Consider the following 16,253-nt stretch of genomic DNA (forward strand, 5'->3'; position numbering starts at 1 on the left):
TTGTGTGCATCGCATAGAAGTTTTTGACAAGGTGGCGATGTCCACTGTGAAACCCTGCTGCTGTCGCATATAAATGAATTTCAAGCCAGAGGAATCAATAAAGCTTGGGTATCGTTTTTTTTTCTTTTTTTTCAAACGAGGAGTTTTCTTTACTAGGAACGTGTATGTGTGGGTTATTGGTAAGATTACACGGTATACTGGTACATGAGTATATCTTCGCGTGACATATAAATGGGCTTTAACTTTCTTTTTTTTTTTTATGAAGCTGACTCCACCCGGCAGGGTTTTACAAAGTGCGTGTGGCTGATCTATAACTCAGCATGTGCGTGGTACAAAAAGAAAGTGATTGCGCAAAAAAAAAAAGAAATTCACGCTACAGTGGCCGTTTACCAACTCACCCGTTGAAGAAGCTTCGACTTCAGAAAAGGTTTGACAGCAGCGAAGACAATTTCGTACGCAGGGGGATTATTGATCACGTAGATTGCTTTAATGCGTGCTGGATAACAATCCTGAAATGAAAATGACAAGGAAGTTGCAAGTTCTCAATTCACTCGTGTGTACCGATTCTCGGTACAGAAAACTAGGTGGGGCGACGAAGTCAGGGAATTTGCAGGGCCAAGTTGGAATCTGCTAGCGCAAGACAGGGCTAATTAGAGATCGCAGGGAGAAGCCTTCGTCCTGCAGTGGACATAAATATAGGCTGATGACGATGATGACTTGATCCAAGAGCTTCTCGTCTAATGTAAAAACAAAGTACGTACATGTCCGGTGGCGTACGTGGGCGCTGCACACTGCTTGTGCAAACCAGCGTTTGAGTTAATCGTATCGTTCAAACTATAGAAGAAGCGTCCGATTGTCGTACGACAGTCGCACCATCAACTGCATCTAAGAACTTTCCTACAAGGCTTGAACAGTTTCCTACTGGTTCCAAAAAACAGCCATTGTTCAAAGCGTTTCCACTCGGTTTCCTGCCATTGCATGTGGCCGTCGCCTTCTTACCTGCATAATATGAGTCGTCTTCTTGACGAAGCCGGGTGTAAAATGCGCCATGTGCATTATGCGCAGATCCTTAAGGTCGAACACACACACGACTCCCCGAACCTGCGTCTCTTCGTCCAGCAGTGCCCACTCTGCCATCACCAGCGCCGACCTCATCAGGTCGGTTACCGAGCACACGCCGGTGTTCCATGAACCTGGAGACACGGGGCACCAAAAACTGTGCTCGTCCGATAGATTTTCTAACATTTCACTTATCATAGCAAGCCCTCCCCCACAAGATCTGCGATAAAGAGGAAATATAGTGTGAAAAATGTAAATGGTTAACCTGAAGGAAATCTGGTTAGCTACCGTGTGAAGGGGAAGGGGGAAGATAGTTAAACCAACAAGAGAAAAAGTACATATGCTTGCGCAAGGAGAATGTCACGCGCCCAATGGCAGTCATTCGGGCCCAGTTGACCTAAAAAAATCACAGCATATCCACGCGGTGAATGATGATGAGTGGGCGAAGCTCCGGAGGGAATCATCGGATCTCCCGCTTAAGGGGACGCTAGCAAAACGCGTTAGAAACGTGCAGTACTCTCTAGTAAGGGGGAGCGGCCACAGCGTCTTACGCAGCCATTTACACATGCCGGAACGTGCTCCGCGTTTGCCGACGCCATCACATGACTGCTGAGAGAGTATACCCCCCGTATTCATAAACGCTCCTCGACTTGAACTTGACTTGCCACCGCCTTGGGCAGCGCGTTCGAAACGCGTTGAAGGTAAGGCGGAGAGGCCACAGCGTCTTACACCAGCTTCTTACACGGGCCGTAACGCGCTAGCACAAACGCGTTAGAAACGCGCTAAAAACGCGGCCTTTCGTTAATGTTGGGTATTTATTGCCAACGTGGTGCGTGTGTTTATGTGCGCTTCGTGGCGTAGTGGGCTAACGCCGCGCGCTCGGAAGCGAGGGGTCCCTGGTTCGATTCCGCGCTACGGACACAAGTTCGGATTTTTTTTTTCTCATTTTTCTCAGACTGGTTACACACTACTACTACGACGACGGGGACGGAACGGGTGCCGCTATAAGGAGCTTCGCTCCTAAAAACACAACAGCGCATTCAATCCAAATTCGAATTATGTGCGCCAACTAGTGGCGAAGTTGGCACTTCGATATATTCTGCGCACAGTGCGCAACCGTCACATTGTGCTAATGCAATGGATGGCAGTGGTCTCTGTGCCTCACAATGAGGATGGTCACACGAAAGATGAAAGATTATGAGAATGGCTATTTAGTGTCCAACTCGTCTACTACTGCTTACTCAGATATTGGCAACTTGATTTGAAACGCTGTATGGTTGTGTGCAGCGAATATGCGCTGAGCGCTATAGACAGCTCGCCATTTTAGAGCACAACGCTTAGGCGCCCGTTCCTGCGTTGAGCCGGGGCGTCCCTCGTATTACCTCGTCGTAACCTAGCGAAATATGAAAGAGCGAACGCAGAGTGGTAGATGAAAGACGGCGAGAGCGAAGAGAGAGCGAGGCGAAAAGCGGAGGAGGAGGGTGCAGCGGAAGTATGAGGAAAACGGAGTGCCGCGCAAGACCTGTTTTGCCGCGACGATCGCTAGAAAGATGGCGCCAGAGTAGTCCGCATATTCTGTTCACCGATGACGCCATCGATAAAGCATGCGGCGAGCGCATCAAAAGAAAGCGCTACTTGAGTGGAGGTCTGTCTGCTGCGGCTATACTGTTAATCTCGCCCACGCGTCATCCACGCACCGCCTCTCCCGATTTCCCGATAAGCCAGGCAGTCGCGCCACACTTCGCTCCGTTTGCAACGTGCCGCACGAGACAGGTTGTCTACACCAGCCAATATATGGCGAAATGAAACCTGTGATCAAATTTTGCATGACGGAGTATCGTAATCATCGGTGTTTTTTTTTTTTTTTTTTTTTTTTTTTTTTTTTTTTGCTGTCCCTTTAGCGCTGATTATCGGATCGTCTATATTCATTCGTTATCTTGTCTTTTTTTTTCATTAATAAAGTGGCCCGCTGCGTGGAACCATATACGCATATCAAAGCGGATTAAAATACTTGGAGACCATCGAGTGAAATGCATCGTTACATTATACAGGCCAGGGCCGGAGTAATAATGTATAGCGATTCGTTTCACTCGGTTCTGTTCCTTTCTTACAACCCACCGCTCACGATCTGCCGATCCTGATCATAACGTAGGCGTAGCGCTGCCCGGACCTCTGACGAAACGCGAAAAGGACAATTGCAAAAAAAAATTGTTTATCCTGGCACCTGGGCCTCCTGCAAGCAAGTTTGGGGGGGAAGCAACGTCTCACCAATCTTTATAACGGCCACTCTTCTTCCCTCTGGGTCCTTCCTCTTGGACACCATCATAAGCCGGTGGTCGGGCAACACTGAGCTGAGAGGCACCGTGTACGGAGAGAGATTCTTGAAGAAGTCTCCCGACGTTTGCTTAACGCGGAAGTACTTCTGGATGTTCTTGAAAGCCGCTTCTTCGCTGTACTTGCGGGCCCGCAGAAATTTGAGCAGAAATTTGTCGTCCGTTGGACATAGCAGTGACTTGTCCCCTGCACGAAGTAAAAAAAAAGTGTTAGAAATGGCGTACTCACGCGGGCTTAGCGTACCTCAAGATAACGTCTGTGGCGACGCGCGCACGCAGAACCCAAATTTCATGATGGTTCTATTGTTTGTGTTCTCTTGTACGACAACGTTATTACGCCCCTAACACCGGGTTTCCTATTCCTCCCCCTCTCTAGTCAATGGTTGACAAAGAACGGCCCTCTTATTTTCTACTGAATATTATTTGCCTCAGATAGCAGTCATTCATGTGCATTATCGGTTTTTTTTTTTGCCAGTCATCACATTTTTGTATCGAGGCTGTATATATGTATATAGTCTTGAGGAAATTCCAGCTAAGCAGGTAAACCACTGGTTATCATGAGAGCAAGACATATGAGGTTAACGAGAGAAATGTAAATAGTAACTAGCATATTTAGCAGCATCGAAAGACTTAAATTAATAGGAATAATGCAGTAAGACTATTCCCCCTGTTACTGCAATACCACAAGAGACAGTAGACCCTACAGCCTTCCACATTCACCAGGCAGGGGACCTGGGCACATGTGCTCGTCATACCTAATTTGCTTTAAATTGTGTAGCCTTACTACAGCCGTACGTTGCATGGTGTGGGTCTCTATGACAGTGAGACCTTCCTGGACATTCACATCTTCCAGCATCTAGAATTTCGGAAAGCTTCGCTGTGCTTTGCTACAGTTGTCATGCTGTGTGCTTGCTACGCAGAGGCAGCCCTTACATACGTATATATCTTAGAAACGCATTGCAAATTTTGCCACTTCGTTTGCATAGTGCACAGTGTAGGGGGTTGCCAAAGTCAAGTTGTCGCCGTGAGGTCTTCTTCGCCATGACAGCGCTCCACAGGTGGTCTACGTTTGCATAATACAGAAATTAATGGGCAGTAAAGGCACTATGTTGGCTTGAGAAGGTTAGCACCAGCGGCCCCATAAGTGGCGGCCAACGCCTGGGGACTTCGGCGTCTGTTTAATGGACCGGAGCATATGGCCAGACTGAGCGAGCATTCGAGAAGCAATTCAAGAGAAACATTTCAGGTATGAAATGGGTCCGGAGCTACTCACCGGTGATGAGCTCTCTTAAACGCGACAGGCAGCGAACCTTGGTTTCTGCCGTCTCGCCGAGTTCTACTTTGGCGACATGTCCGAGGCTGGGCGGCAATGCTGCTTCATTTCGCGACGCCGCAGAGTCAGTGTTCGTCATGGCCTTCCCCGAGTTCCCTGCGTTGTGAAGGTGGTATGTGCTGCACATATGCGTTATGACCGCTCTGTCGCGCGCTCGCCAAACACATAATGAAAAAGAAAAGCGCGCTGTCACGCGCTTGGGTGCAGCCTTCTGGATGAAAACGAAGCGATTCATTGTTTATTCAGACAACGATTAAAGAAAGAAAGAAACGGACATTTGTCTTTTTCTATAAGGCTCATAAAAAGGTACGAATGCTTGGCAGGGTATCAAACCCCATTGCCATACACACATCACTCAGTTAACAGAAACGGTTCCATATAACATGAGTCAGAACAGAATGTGTGTACAAAAACAGCGATAGGTGGTATAAACACAATATTCACTTCAAGTTATCCGCTGTATATATATATATACATAAACGCATAATACATGCGTACGCGTGTACATACGCATACAAGTGTACGTAAAAGATTGCGCGTTTTGAAATTTTTAGAGGTCGTAAATGAATTCTCGTATTACCGCACCGGCAGTTATCAATGAATCTGTATCGCTCTGTCCGCCGGCTACTGCAACTTGTGATTCCCACGTATTAAGGACCCATTGCTTATTGATGTTTAATCATCTGCGTCTCCTCTCTTTAGCTGTCAATCTTGATTTCTTCAAACATCGCACATACCCGCGAGAGGGATTGACCACACAACGTCAAATGAAGTAACTAGTTAACGGTATCTCAACACAGATATGCGTTTTATTGCGATAGCAATTACATGGACACTCCAGGTGCCTTTATGCCGTCGACGTCGGCGTCGCCGTGATGTTCCATATTAAGTCCGAGTGCGATAACATCGTCGCCACGCGCCGTTTGCTGTATGTGCGAGCGAACGCGTGCGAGGGTGAGCCGACGATGGTGGTTCGACCTCGCACGCGCAAGGGGGAAAAGCGGGGAGGTAGCGCTCCGTCTTCCATCGCGCGCAATAGTGCGAAGAGAAGGGGGGGGGGGGGGGGGGGGTCCAATCTGGCGGCGGCCGCGCGAGCTCTATCTTTAAAGTGATCTGCGATGGGGACATAGTGCGCCGAGTGCAGACAGCTTCGTGTGCTCTGTATTCTCGATGCTTAGTTCTCGTTGAAGCGAGAGCCAGAACAAAGGTCAGCTCGCTTGCTGCTGCAGCCACGCTTCCTCACTCCAGCGTTTTTACGGCGAGTTTGCGCGGTCATCGAGTGAGATGTGTTCAAGTTTGCTTAAGGGCGCCTGACACCATGCTTATTAATTTAGTTTGTAAGCAAGTGTCTACACGTTTATACGGCTGATAAAACTACTATCTTTACTTCGTATAGCTGTCTAACACTGTGCTATCCCAATCGATGCTTCACCTTTCGGGTGAAACTGTGACTTTTTCTCTTTATTTGAGGTTGCCGGTTCCAGGGCAATGTTTCCCTTATAAGTCACATGGTTTCAGTTCTTTTAACCACAGCTTTCATCATTATGCACTCACTTTCGAATGAATGTTCAAAATATGTGCGAACTTTCCCTTCAGATAATCAGCATATATTATTCCCTTGGAGCAGCTAATTCTGCGGAACGAAGCAGCTTGACATTGACGACCCCGCACTGCCACGTTTATGCCCATTTACAGGCATAAACATGCTCGAACGATTTCCGTTGTGTGGTACGTTTTGCGAGAATGTTGTGTCCATGGGAGAGTCCTGTAAAACAAACGGGGTGTCTCGCTAGCGCCAATATTTCACACAATGCCGGCATTTCTGGGCGCACCTTGCTTAATTTCTCGTTCAGATCCAGTACTTGCACTCCCCCCCCCCCTCTCTCTCTCTTTCTCAAGGAGAATAAAATCAAAAGTACACACCATCTGTAACGACACCGGGCGAATGGTGTAACTTTTCTCAACTGAGAGATCGTTGGCCCCATCTATCCCTTGCGCGACACCACTCGGCATCCCGTCGTCTCCGCTATAGATGTTGGTTTAAGGTGTCTTTTTTTTTCCTAGGTTAAGCAGTGAAGTACAAGATTCATGCATAATATTTTAAAGAATTCCACCGCGCAACTCAACTTCTCTGTGAAGTTTCAACTCGAACGATCATGTGATTTAGCCGATAAAGCCATTTATACCGGGCTGGTCATTACCGACCCAACGTTCACTAGTTCATTAACCTTTTTATCTGCGAAGTGTGGTATTCTTTGTGAACGCTCGCAGGTGTAACCACACTACGTGCAAAGGGGCGGGCCGTGACCCGCTTGTTTATTTTTAGCAATCTGCAGCCTATAAAAGCGTAATGATTGGAGCTTCGGCCAAATTGCCATGCAATAACATCACTCGTTTATGCATAGTACCACGCATAGCACATATCACGGTGGTTCGCGCAATATTAGTTACAGTATATATTCACAGCGACATTTCAGCAATCTGCCCAACACCGTCCGTACGAGATCTGGCTGTTTGTGCACCCCACCAGCCCGATGCGATGGTATGTTCCAGAGTCGTCGAAAAATCGAGACAAGGCAGTTTAGTGGCCCAAACGCAGCCTGGTGAGTCCGTGTCAAGTACGAGCTTTCCGAGTCAGCCTGAGTGCGCTCAGCCCCAGTGCGGTGAGAAATAAAGTAAACCCGAAACCAAAATACATCCGTTCTTACATATGCTTCATTGATCCAATCTCTCCCGTCTCTTACCCACAGCTGCTATCCGATGTAACGATTCTGTTTCCAGTTCATTTTGGTAGCAAGAGCTTTTGCTCCGCCCTTTTTTGCTTCAGTTCTTCACTTTGCATCGTCGGCTTCGTTCACATCACTGACATCGGTGCTGCCTCCTGTGGCATGTGCCTTTTGCTGTGTTTGTTTGTTTGTTTGTTTGTTTGTTTGTTTGTTTGTTTGTTTGTTTGTTTGTTTGTTTGTTTGTTTGTTTGTTTGTTTGTTTGTTTGTTTGTTTGTTTGTTTGTTTGTTTGTTTGTTTGTTTGTTTGTTTGTTTGTTTGTTTGTTTGTTTGTTTGTTTGTTTGTTTGTTTGTTTGTTTGTTTGTTTGTTTGTTTCTTTGTATGTCTGTTATGTGCTTACACGCTACAAAATTGACATTGATATCTTAAGGCAACGCCGAGGACACATCGCAGCGTCTTCGACACGACAAGCGCTGTCTGTCATTTAACGACTATAAACGTAAACGGCTAATTTAAGCACGCCGGAAATCAGCCGCTATTCGTGCAGCCGTGGAATATCACAAGAAACAAGTCAGAAATCAATGACCAGAAAATGAAGATGCAGCGAGAGACAGATGCCAGAACATCCGACGTGCCATGGCGAAAATTCCCCCTCGGTGACCTGTAGGCCTCACTGGGTCAGTGTACGTATTCCTAAAGATATGCTTTGTTTACAGCTATACCTAGCTAGATTATGCTTTCAATTGGCGCTTAGATCTAGAAGCAACTGAATAATTTTTGTGATTCTTTTCTTTCGCGATGCAACATTTACTTTCCTTTAGCTCAAGCGGCGCAGTAGGCAATAAACGTAGCTGAAATCAGTAAAGAACGTTGGTAGACGCGGGAAGTGACGTCATATCCCAATGGTGCAGCAGTCGTCGGCCGTCAAACGTAACCGAAGTCAGCTCAAGTTGGTGCACAGGTGCAGTAGTGTCATAATCATCATGGGGTCATCACAGATCTGTTACGAAATACAGAAGTTACTTGTACATCAAGGTCCAATAAGGGTCCTCCACAATCCTAATGATAGCGCTGTGGATTCGCCGACGACTACGTGGACTATTTTTTGCGTAATTCTAATCTTTATATTGCACTCTGGAATACAAATGTTGTGCTTTCTTTTTACAGCCGCTAATGTGCCTACGCGGTTACGCCAGCTGGTGAATGGACTGTCATCGGTTATAGCAATAAGCCAGCATCAGCCAAACACAACGTAACAAATATCGCCAACGCCGCTGCTTCTGGCATCTAAGCCTTCGCGTATCTGATGTGGTTTTATAACATCGTCGCTATGCTAAACTCAGCTCAATGAACATTGCGGTTGCACGTTCGACAAGGCTATAGCTCCTATAACCAGTTTCTGACGGCCCAAAGCAAGTCCTAAACTATTTATCGTGGGTGTAGTAAACGTATATACTTCGGGGCTTCATTTGAAACACGTTTTGCTGGCCCAGCAATTTACCCAGCAACTAAAGATAACGATTCTCAGAAAGCGCCTAGAAGCATTGACAGCTATCGGGAACAACAGGCTAGAAGGCAAGCATTGGCGGCACCGTTAGGTGCACCGTCGGGCCTCCCTGCGGTTCAAGATGACTGCGCAAGTGTCGTGGTGCGGCAAATGTTTTAACTGTCTCGTTCTTAAGCGAATATCGCAGGCTGCATGGTTCACCCATAGCACCGGGTTAAATTGTTCCCACATGTCACATGCGAGATCATTACTTTTGTATATCATTACTTTGTAGTTACTTATTGGTATGGGGTACAACTATACTTTTTTTGTTAATTTGCATAAATTACTTGTCTTGCAAAATAAGTTTGTTTGGCTGCTCTTTAATGTCCCTTACAACTCCCATACTATAAACGTATTTCAGGAAGCCAACATAATTTCTGTGTTAAAATTATACCAGTACAAGTTAACTGCCTTTAGACGAGAAGTAAAACTTAACAGCTCCTTTCTACGAGAACTTTGGAGCCTTGAACTCAATGACAAATTTTATGTTACCCGTCATGAAGAAATATGGCGGGTGGTCACACCCAGAACAATTTATTTAAGGGAAAAGCTATCATACACAATTCCAATGCTTCTAAATAAATATAATAATCTAGGCATTGGTGTCACGCAAATAACGGCCCAACAACTGAGACACTTGTATGTGCGGGATTTTTAACTTACTGGTTAAGTGTACTTCCTCTCGGTTAGTAAGTATATAAAGTGTATATATATATATATATATATATATATATATATATATATATATATATATATATATATATATATATATATATATATATGTGTGTGTGTGTGTGTGTGTGTGTGTGTTGTGTGTGTGTGTGTGTGTGTGTGTGTGTGGTGTGTGTGTGTGTGTGTGTGTGTGTGTGTGTGTGTGTGTGTGTGTGTGTGTGTGTGTGTGTGTGTGTGTGTGTGTGTGTGTGTGTGTGTGTGTGTGCGTGCGTGCGTGCGTGCGTGCGTGCGTGCGTGTGTGCTCAGCGGCATCTACTTGTTTCATTTTTTCACCATGAGAACTACACAAGCTACCTAAGTATTTTTGGACACCAGTGGCTCTGTATGCACACGCGTAGGTATGTGCATGTATATGCGCGTATGTGGGTACATGTAGGTGTATATATATTATATATAATGCACATGTGTATACATGTATGAATTGGTGTTGCCGAATACTATGTAAGGGGGCTGCGGGCCTCGTCAAGCTGCCTCTACTGGAGCAGCTTTTACTTGCAGCCTCCTCCACCAAGTTGACGGAAATAAAATTATTATTACTATTATAGTTTATGTGTCATGTAGCTGTCCATAATGCTGTACACTGCCTCCGCTGCGCGTAAGACGCGCCTCTGTTCTGAAACTCCGTGCGCTCGACATAGAAAGCACGTGTTCTGTATAGTTGTGATCATTTGAATATCAGCCGCCATTTGACTATCCGCCACAAAAATCAGCATCACCAAGGATAATGCCGCAACAGGACAGTCACGCTGCTTTTTTTTTTTTTTTTTTTTTTTGTGCGCACGGCGATTCCGACGTGTTTGATGAGAGAACAGTTAAGTATCTTTGCAAAAACAAACGAAGCAACGCTGGAGGCTCGTAACTGTCGAAGGCCACCGGTCGATGCCTGAACTCTTTACGGCAGTTGCAAAGGGGGCGTTGACTTTTCTGCACCGAACACATCTTTTCGATTATAAATTCGCTCGTGAAAAACGGCAAAATACTTCATTTTTACTATGCCAAACTCCTCGCAATTTTCGTGAGTGACATTCAGCGGATCGATTGCACCCCGTTCAGAGCCCATGCGCAGCGGCCCTGCCGATGCCATGATGTAGTAGTCCTCTCCGCATTCTCGTTGTGTTTACGTTCGATGAAACATTGAGGAAAATGCCAATGAGAATCGATTTTCCCTGTGAGCTTTAAGTGGAAGTCGGTGAGGGGAAGTGGAGGGGGGGGGGAGGCTTCTTGTAAACGCATTCCTATTACTGGATCTTTTCAAGTTCTCACCTACTTTCCTTTTGATCTCGAGGGCTAAGGGGATTTGCAACGGCACAAATAGGGAAGCACATTAAAATGTTTACCATAGTTGCCCTACAGCCCGCTAAGTATTATACTACTACCGGCATGCTTCGTGGCTAGCGGTGTCGTTATGAAACTTGTCATGAAATCAGTATATATATATATATATATATATATATATATTCGTGAAGATGTGACATCGCGAACAGATAGCTAGAATGCTATTTTTTCTGTAAGGCGCCTCACCATATAGTACGACCACTTCACGAAACTGAGTGTCCGCTAATTATGCGGTTGTGTCCGCACGAGAGCAAGATCGCGAAGTATTCATGTAGCGAATGCAAGCTCGATTGCAGTAACCGGAAACAACTGTGCCGTTCATTGAAATGAAACAGTCTACTGACGAATCAAGCAAGCGGTATGACCAAGTCACACTCACCTTTCCGACAACGCACCGAATGACCACTTGGCTCGAAGGCACGGTTACATAACGACTCCCCAGGGCTCCAATATCCGCTTTTCGATCTCGCGTAACCTTCGTTCGAAGGCCTCTCGCGGCGCCAAGACGTTCTGTTCTAGTTTGCGCTCTTCACACATGCTGTCCTTGGCCTGCTCTATTTCTTTCTATCTTCCGCCATTTTTACTATCATAATCTGCTCTCAAAAGTAGAATTGCTTTCCGATACGTAATGTTAACAATGATTTGAAAGCTCTTCTTTTTTTCTTTTTTTGTGGAGATGTGAAGTCGCAAGAGCTGTTTAGACTTGGTAAAGATAGCAGCGCCCACAGACATATATAATCGCAAAAAAGGCCACAGTGTTGGGACACAAGGGCACACAGCGATCGCTTGAGTTGTTATTGGCACTCATTGATAGATGAGCGGTATTTCCGTGCATACCCAGAGCACACGCAACAAAAAGAGCAATATAATAGCAGTCGTGTGCGTGAATTGCATTTTTCTGTAACTTCGCTGGCCTTGTTTCATCATGTTCTCTGTGCGAATGTATATAAATTAACATCAGTTGGAAGTCAGCGCTATTTGTGCGTGTTCAGCACTGAAACTTGCTAGCCCACGTGTTGTCGTTTTTTCCTGTGCGTGTTGGATTGATGAAAACATGACAACATTGCTGTAGCAAAAATGCATCGATCAGGTAAAGCATAACAACGCCAGTTTTGAATACTTTTTGAACCAGCGTTATCAGGGTACGTCGTGTTGTGAGGCTGTTTTTTTTTTTTTTTTTTCAAAATGTAAGTCTGCTTGCAGCTGTGATGCATGCACGCAATAAAGAACAAACTAGGTTTTCTTTTCTTTTTCATTTACTCCCGGATTGTAGGGCGACAATGAGGAAATGGTAGTTACAAAGTTTGATATCTTGTAATTTGTGCATCACGCGGAAATATTTCCTCTACTGCTCTCACCGTAGCGCTCCAGTCTGCCTTCCTACCAACTAACACAGCTTAAACATTCAACGCATCAGTATAATTTGTTGAAGTATGAACTACAGCGAAAGGATAAATTTATATACGGCGAAATCACTTTTACGAGACCTAATGCCGCCAGGCATATGGAGCCGAAATGCTGATGATGATAGTTTTTTATTCTACACGTGGACACGGTCCTGGGGTAACTAGGCCTTAACAGCTTCGCTGTAAAAATTACAGGTGACGCAAACGCGCTAGAAATAGCGTACAACACCGGACACATAAAACCGATCGCAGTGGAACGTCCCATTGATAGTGTTCGCACGACTTTGGCTTATATATGTAATTTGAACTTCCTTTTCAATCAATTCACCGAGAATTAGCCGCCTGACTATTTCGTTTAGTGGCACACCGATAATTGAGCAATGTTATTTTGTTATATATATATATATATATATATATATATATATATATATATATATATATATAATTACATACTGCACTATAAGCAAATGGAATCAACGAACGTCAATGCCCAGAGAAACGGCTACAGCGTCCCACTGCTGAACAAACACAAGGTCGTGGGTTCGATTCCCGACCTCAGTGACCGCATTTTTATTTAAGTACAGCATGGAATAGACACTCGTGTACTTATATTTAGGTGCACGGTTATTAACCTCAAGAGGTCAAAGGTAATCTGGAGCTCTCCACAACGGCGTCTTTCGCAACCTAGATACAGCTTAGCGTTTCGCACATTAAGGTTAATCATTTGAGCACGAAAGAGACTCTTCGATGCAGGTGGAAAGGCCGGTAACGTCTGATAAAAATATCGGAGACCTGAAATTACGAATAAAAGTTGTTTTTGTTTCTTCTAAATATGGAGTTATAACTTGTAGAACGTAGTCCACGTAAAGTTATAATTCATATAATTTACATAGCGTTATAATTATATAACTTCTATAATTTGCATAGAGTTGTAATTAATATAATTCTTAAGAGTATAATTTGTGTAACCTAGTCCACGTTCTGTAAACATCAAAAAAACTCGCAAGCGAATGAAAAGTTCTTCACCTGTTCTACAGCTGTACGCTTTTTTATGATTTCGGAGATGCAAGAAACTTGGAAAAACCAAATTTTCAGCAAACAGAATTCATTGGCGCCTGAAGGCGGCAATATTGCGCACTGGGCACTCGTTAAAGAATCCAAGGGGATGAAAAGTAACCAGTCAGCCAGTCAGCTCATTTCTGTTCTTTAATAAACACTCGTATGAAACGCGAAATCTGTTCGCTATCACAGACGACAAAGCCAGGGGCCTGAAATATTTCTGAGGACGAGTGTGGTGCATCATCCGTTCACTATTTGCCGTACCCGAAGCGATTGACGTATTCGAAGTAGTCGTTCGTGCTGGTCACGTCCATGTGCTGGCTCGAATAATCGAAGTCCTCGTGGGTACCGCCAAACTCTGCCGGTATGCAGTCAAGTGGGAGCAGGCCGTGGAACGTTCGTGGGTCACAGCCTAAAAACCGGAACTGAAAAACCAGAAAAAAAAAGAAGAAAACGAGCTATCGCACACTGTCGTCAACGTACGGTAGGAAATGGCCACATATCGTTAAAATTAAACTTCCTCCGCGTCCCTCTTCCATGCTCGTATTGCGAGGTCGTTGGCAGCAGCGCTGTTGTGGAAAGGTAATTACTAGGCCGCTGCAAGTCGTTGCGTTAGACAATGCCCCGTAAGAAATTAAGAAGGAGAATGGTTCTTTTTAAAGTGCATAATGGTTGCTTAATAGCTGCTTGGCCGAGAAAGAAAGACGAAGCACGAATCCATTTTCTTTAGGTGTGTAGTGAGAAATTCTTCGATCAGTTTCGGAAGGAAGCACTGAGTCCTTTTGAAGCATACTTTCGCCTCTTACAAAGGGTGTGGCCAAAGGGTGTGACTGCGGTTCCACATTTACGTTAGCATATGTATCCCATTTGTTCCGAGATTCTTCATTTTGCCACCTGTAATGGGCTTGCGTTAGGATGTCCGGGCTAGTGTTGTCCAGTGAAAAGCGGCAACACGAAGTAAGCATCAAAATACAATTTTGTTAACTAGACTGTTGCTGCAATTCATTCTTTGAAAACTAATATAAAGCAACAGTTTTTGAGCTGAGATAACGGATGATAGAATTGAGATAACGGCTGCAGTACATTACCCGCTGCAAAAGCTTGGATTTCAGGAAAGGCTTGAGAGCAGCGAACAGAAGTTCGTATATCGGTGGATTATTGGTGACGTAAACGGCTTTGAGGCGTGCCGGATAACAATCCTGGAAAAGAAAAAAAGGACATGTCAAACATTGATACCATGATAGGACAGTTTTCAAGAACGGCCCGTCGTTGCGTTTCAGGATGTATGGCGTATGCCTAGCACCAGGCCTTAAGTTTGCTTTCTGACCGTGGTGGAGGCCATCTGATAGTGATGCGATGCAAAAATGCTCGTATGTTGCGTTTCTGACTGTGGTGGCGGCAATCTGATAGTGATGCGATGCGAAAATGCTCGGGTGTTGCGCTTTGGGGTTACGTTAAACAATCCCGGGTGCCTAAAATGCATTCAGAGTCCTCTACTACGCTGTGTTGCCTTCACGCGTTAAACCCTATCAAATAATCTTTGACAATACATATCCCGGAAACATTAGGCACTTTCACTTTCTTAAAGCGTATGTTTCTATTCGTCGCGTGCTGGTCTTGCCAAAAATCAGCAACTGAGGAGCATGACTTTGAACACCTCAAGGCTGCGTTAGCTTTCCAAATTGTTCGGTTTCATTATTAACAGCAGACACCCAGCGCCTGCCGTGGTTATGTTCAGGAACGATGACTGCGAATGAGAGGGCATTTTTAGAGCAGCCAACCTACGGACTGATCGAATTGAGAGTTACACTTATTGGCTTATGAATGATAAGTTCGATAAGCCACGGCTACAAGTATTGCTTATGCTACATAAGGCCTGTACTTTTTTCATTTAGATCTCATACATGCAGCAGAGAAACCTGTTCGAATTAAAAAAAGAAAAAAGATTTACGTTGTACAGTCTTTGCTTTCAAATGCAATCCGTGACGTCGGTAGCTCCGGGGACTGTGCCTGAATCATCCCATTACATTCACTTGATTATGGATTTGGTGTTTTGCTGTGCAAGGGCCAAGCAACATTCACTTACACATTCACAAAAAGCAAATAAAACTGCCGTGTTAATGCAATAACTTGTATAGGACTTCCGAGCCATGCCCCCCCCCCCCCCCTCTCCCCGGGTCCCAGAGGGCCCAAAAAAGTCCAAGTTCATTATCTCTGCGCTGCATGGTAACTCTTGCATATTCCACCATCATTCTTCAGTACGAATGTACAAGACGGCGTAGGCTTTTAACGTCCCTCCATATAGGTTCCACGTCATCTCTTCTCACCTGCACAATATGTGCCAACTTCCTGAGCAAGAATGGAGTGACGTGGGCGAGGTGCGATATGCTTAGACCCTTGAGGTCAAACACGCCCACGACGCCCCGTATCTGAGTCTCTTCGTTCAGCAGGGTCCACTCCGCCATCACGAGAGCCGCCCTGACCAGGTCGTTGACTGGACAGATGCCAGTGTTCCAGGCACCTGCAGCCGAGCGATGATGAGGACGGTAGCGCAAGACAAGACCATGTCAAGTAATGAAACAAGGACGAGCGCCATCAATCCCTTCGCTGTAATCGTCTTGTCTTGCGCTGCCTTCCCTATAATTAATAATCACCAGTTAGCCTGGTTGTCAGTTCCATTGAAAGAGAACTCTTGGCGTAGACTGATGGTGACGCGTAATCG

The 16,253-nt window shown here is 45.2% G+C and overlaps 2 protein-coding genes across 6 annotated transcripts in view; both read right to left on the reverse strand.

Moving 5' to 3' along the window:
* The window catches only part of LOC119448658 (uncharacterized), an 89,978-nt gene that overhangs the window by 1,342 nt on the left and 72,383 nt on the right, over positions 1-16,253 (reverse strand). The window contains exons 8-15 of the mRNA XM_049666450.1: positions 15,859-16,052; positions 14,620-14,730; positions 13,796-13,956; positions 11,446-11,576; positions 4,666-4,821; positions 3,328-3,579; positions 1,000-1,193; positions 399-509 (exon numbers count right to left, since the gene is read on the reverse strand). Coding sequence (XP_049522407.1) covers positions 399-509; positions 1,000-1,193; positions 3,328-3,579; positions 4,666-4,821; positions 11,446-11,576; positions 13,796-13,956; positions 14,620-14,730; positions 15,859-16,052 — 1,310 coding nt within the window. The remainder of the gene's footprint in view (positions 1-398; positions 510-999; positions 1,194-3,327; positions 3,580-4,665; positions 4,822-11,445; positions 11,577-13,795; positions 13,957-14,619; positions 14,731-15,858; positions 16,053-16,253) is intronic.
* LOC119450164 (alpha-tocopherol transfer protein-like) overlaps positions 13,666-16,253 on the reverse strand; it is a 58,131-nt gene continuing 55,543 nt past the window's right edge. For all 5 annotated transcript variants that reach the window (XM_049665679.1, XM_049665678.1, XM_049665680.1 and 2 more), the window contains 3 exons: positions 15,859-16,052; positions 14,620-14,730; positions 13,666-13,956 (listed from right to left, as the gene is read on the reverse strand). In XM_049665679.1, coding sequence (XP_049521636.1) covers positions 13,783-13,956; positions 14,620-14,730; positions 15,859-16,052 — 479 coding nt within the window. In that variant the 3' untranslated portion in view covers positions 13,666-13,782. The remainder of the gene's footprint in view (positions 13,957-14,619; positions 14,731-15,858; positions 16,053-16,253) is intronic.

Source organism: Dermacentor silvarum, chromosome 4 (genome assembly GCF_013339745.2).
Source record: "Dermacentor silvarum isolate Dsil-2018 chromosome 4, BIME_Dsil_1.4, whole genome shotgun sequence".
NCBI classification, from domain to species: Eukaryota; Metazoa; Arthropoda; class Arachnida; order Ixodida; family Ixodidae; genus Dermacentor; species Dermacentor silvarum.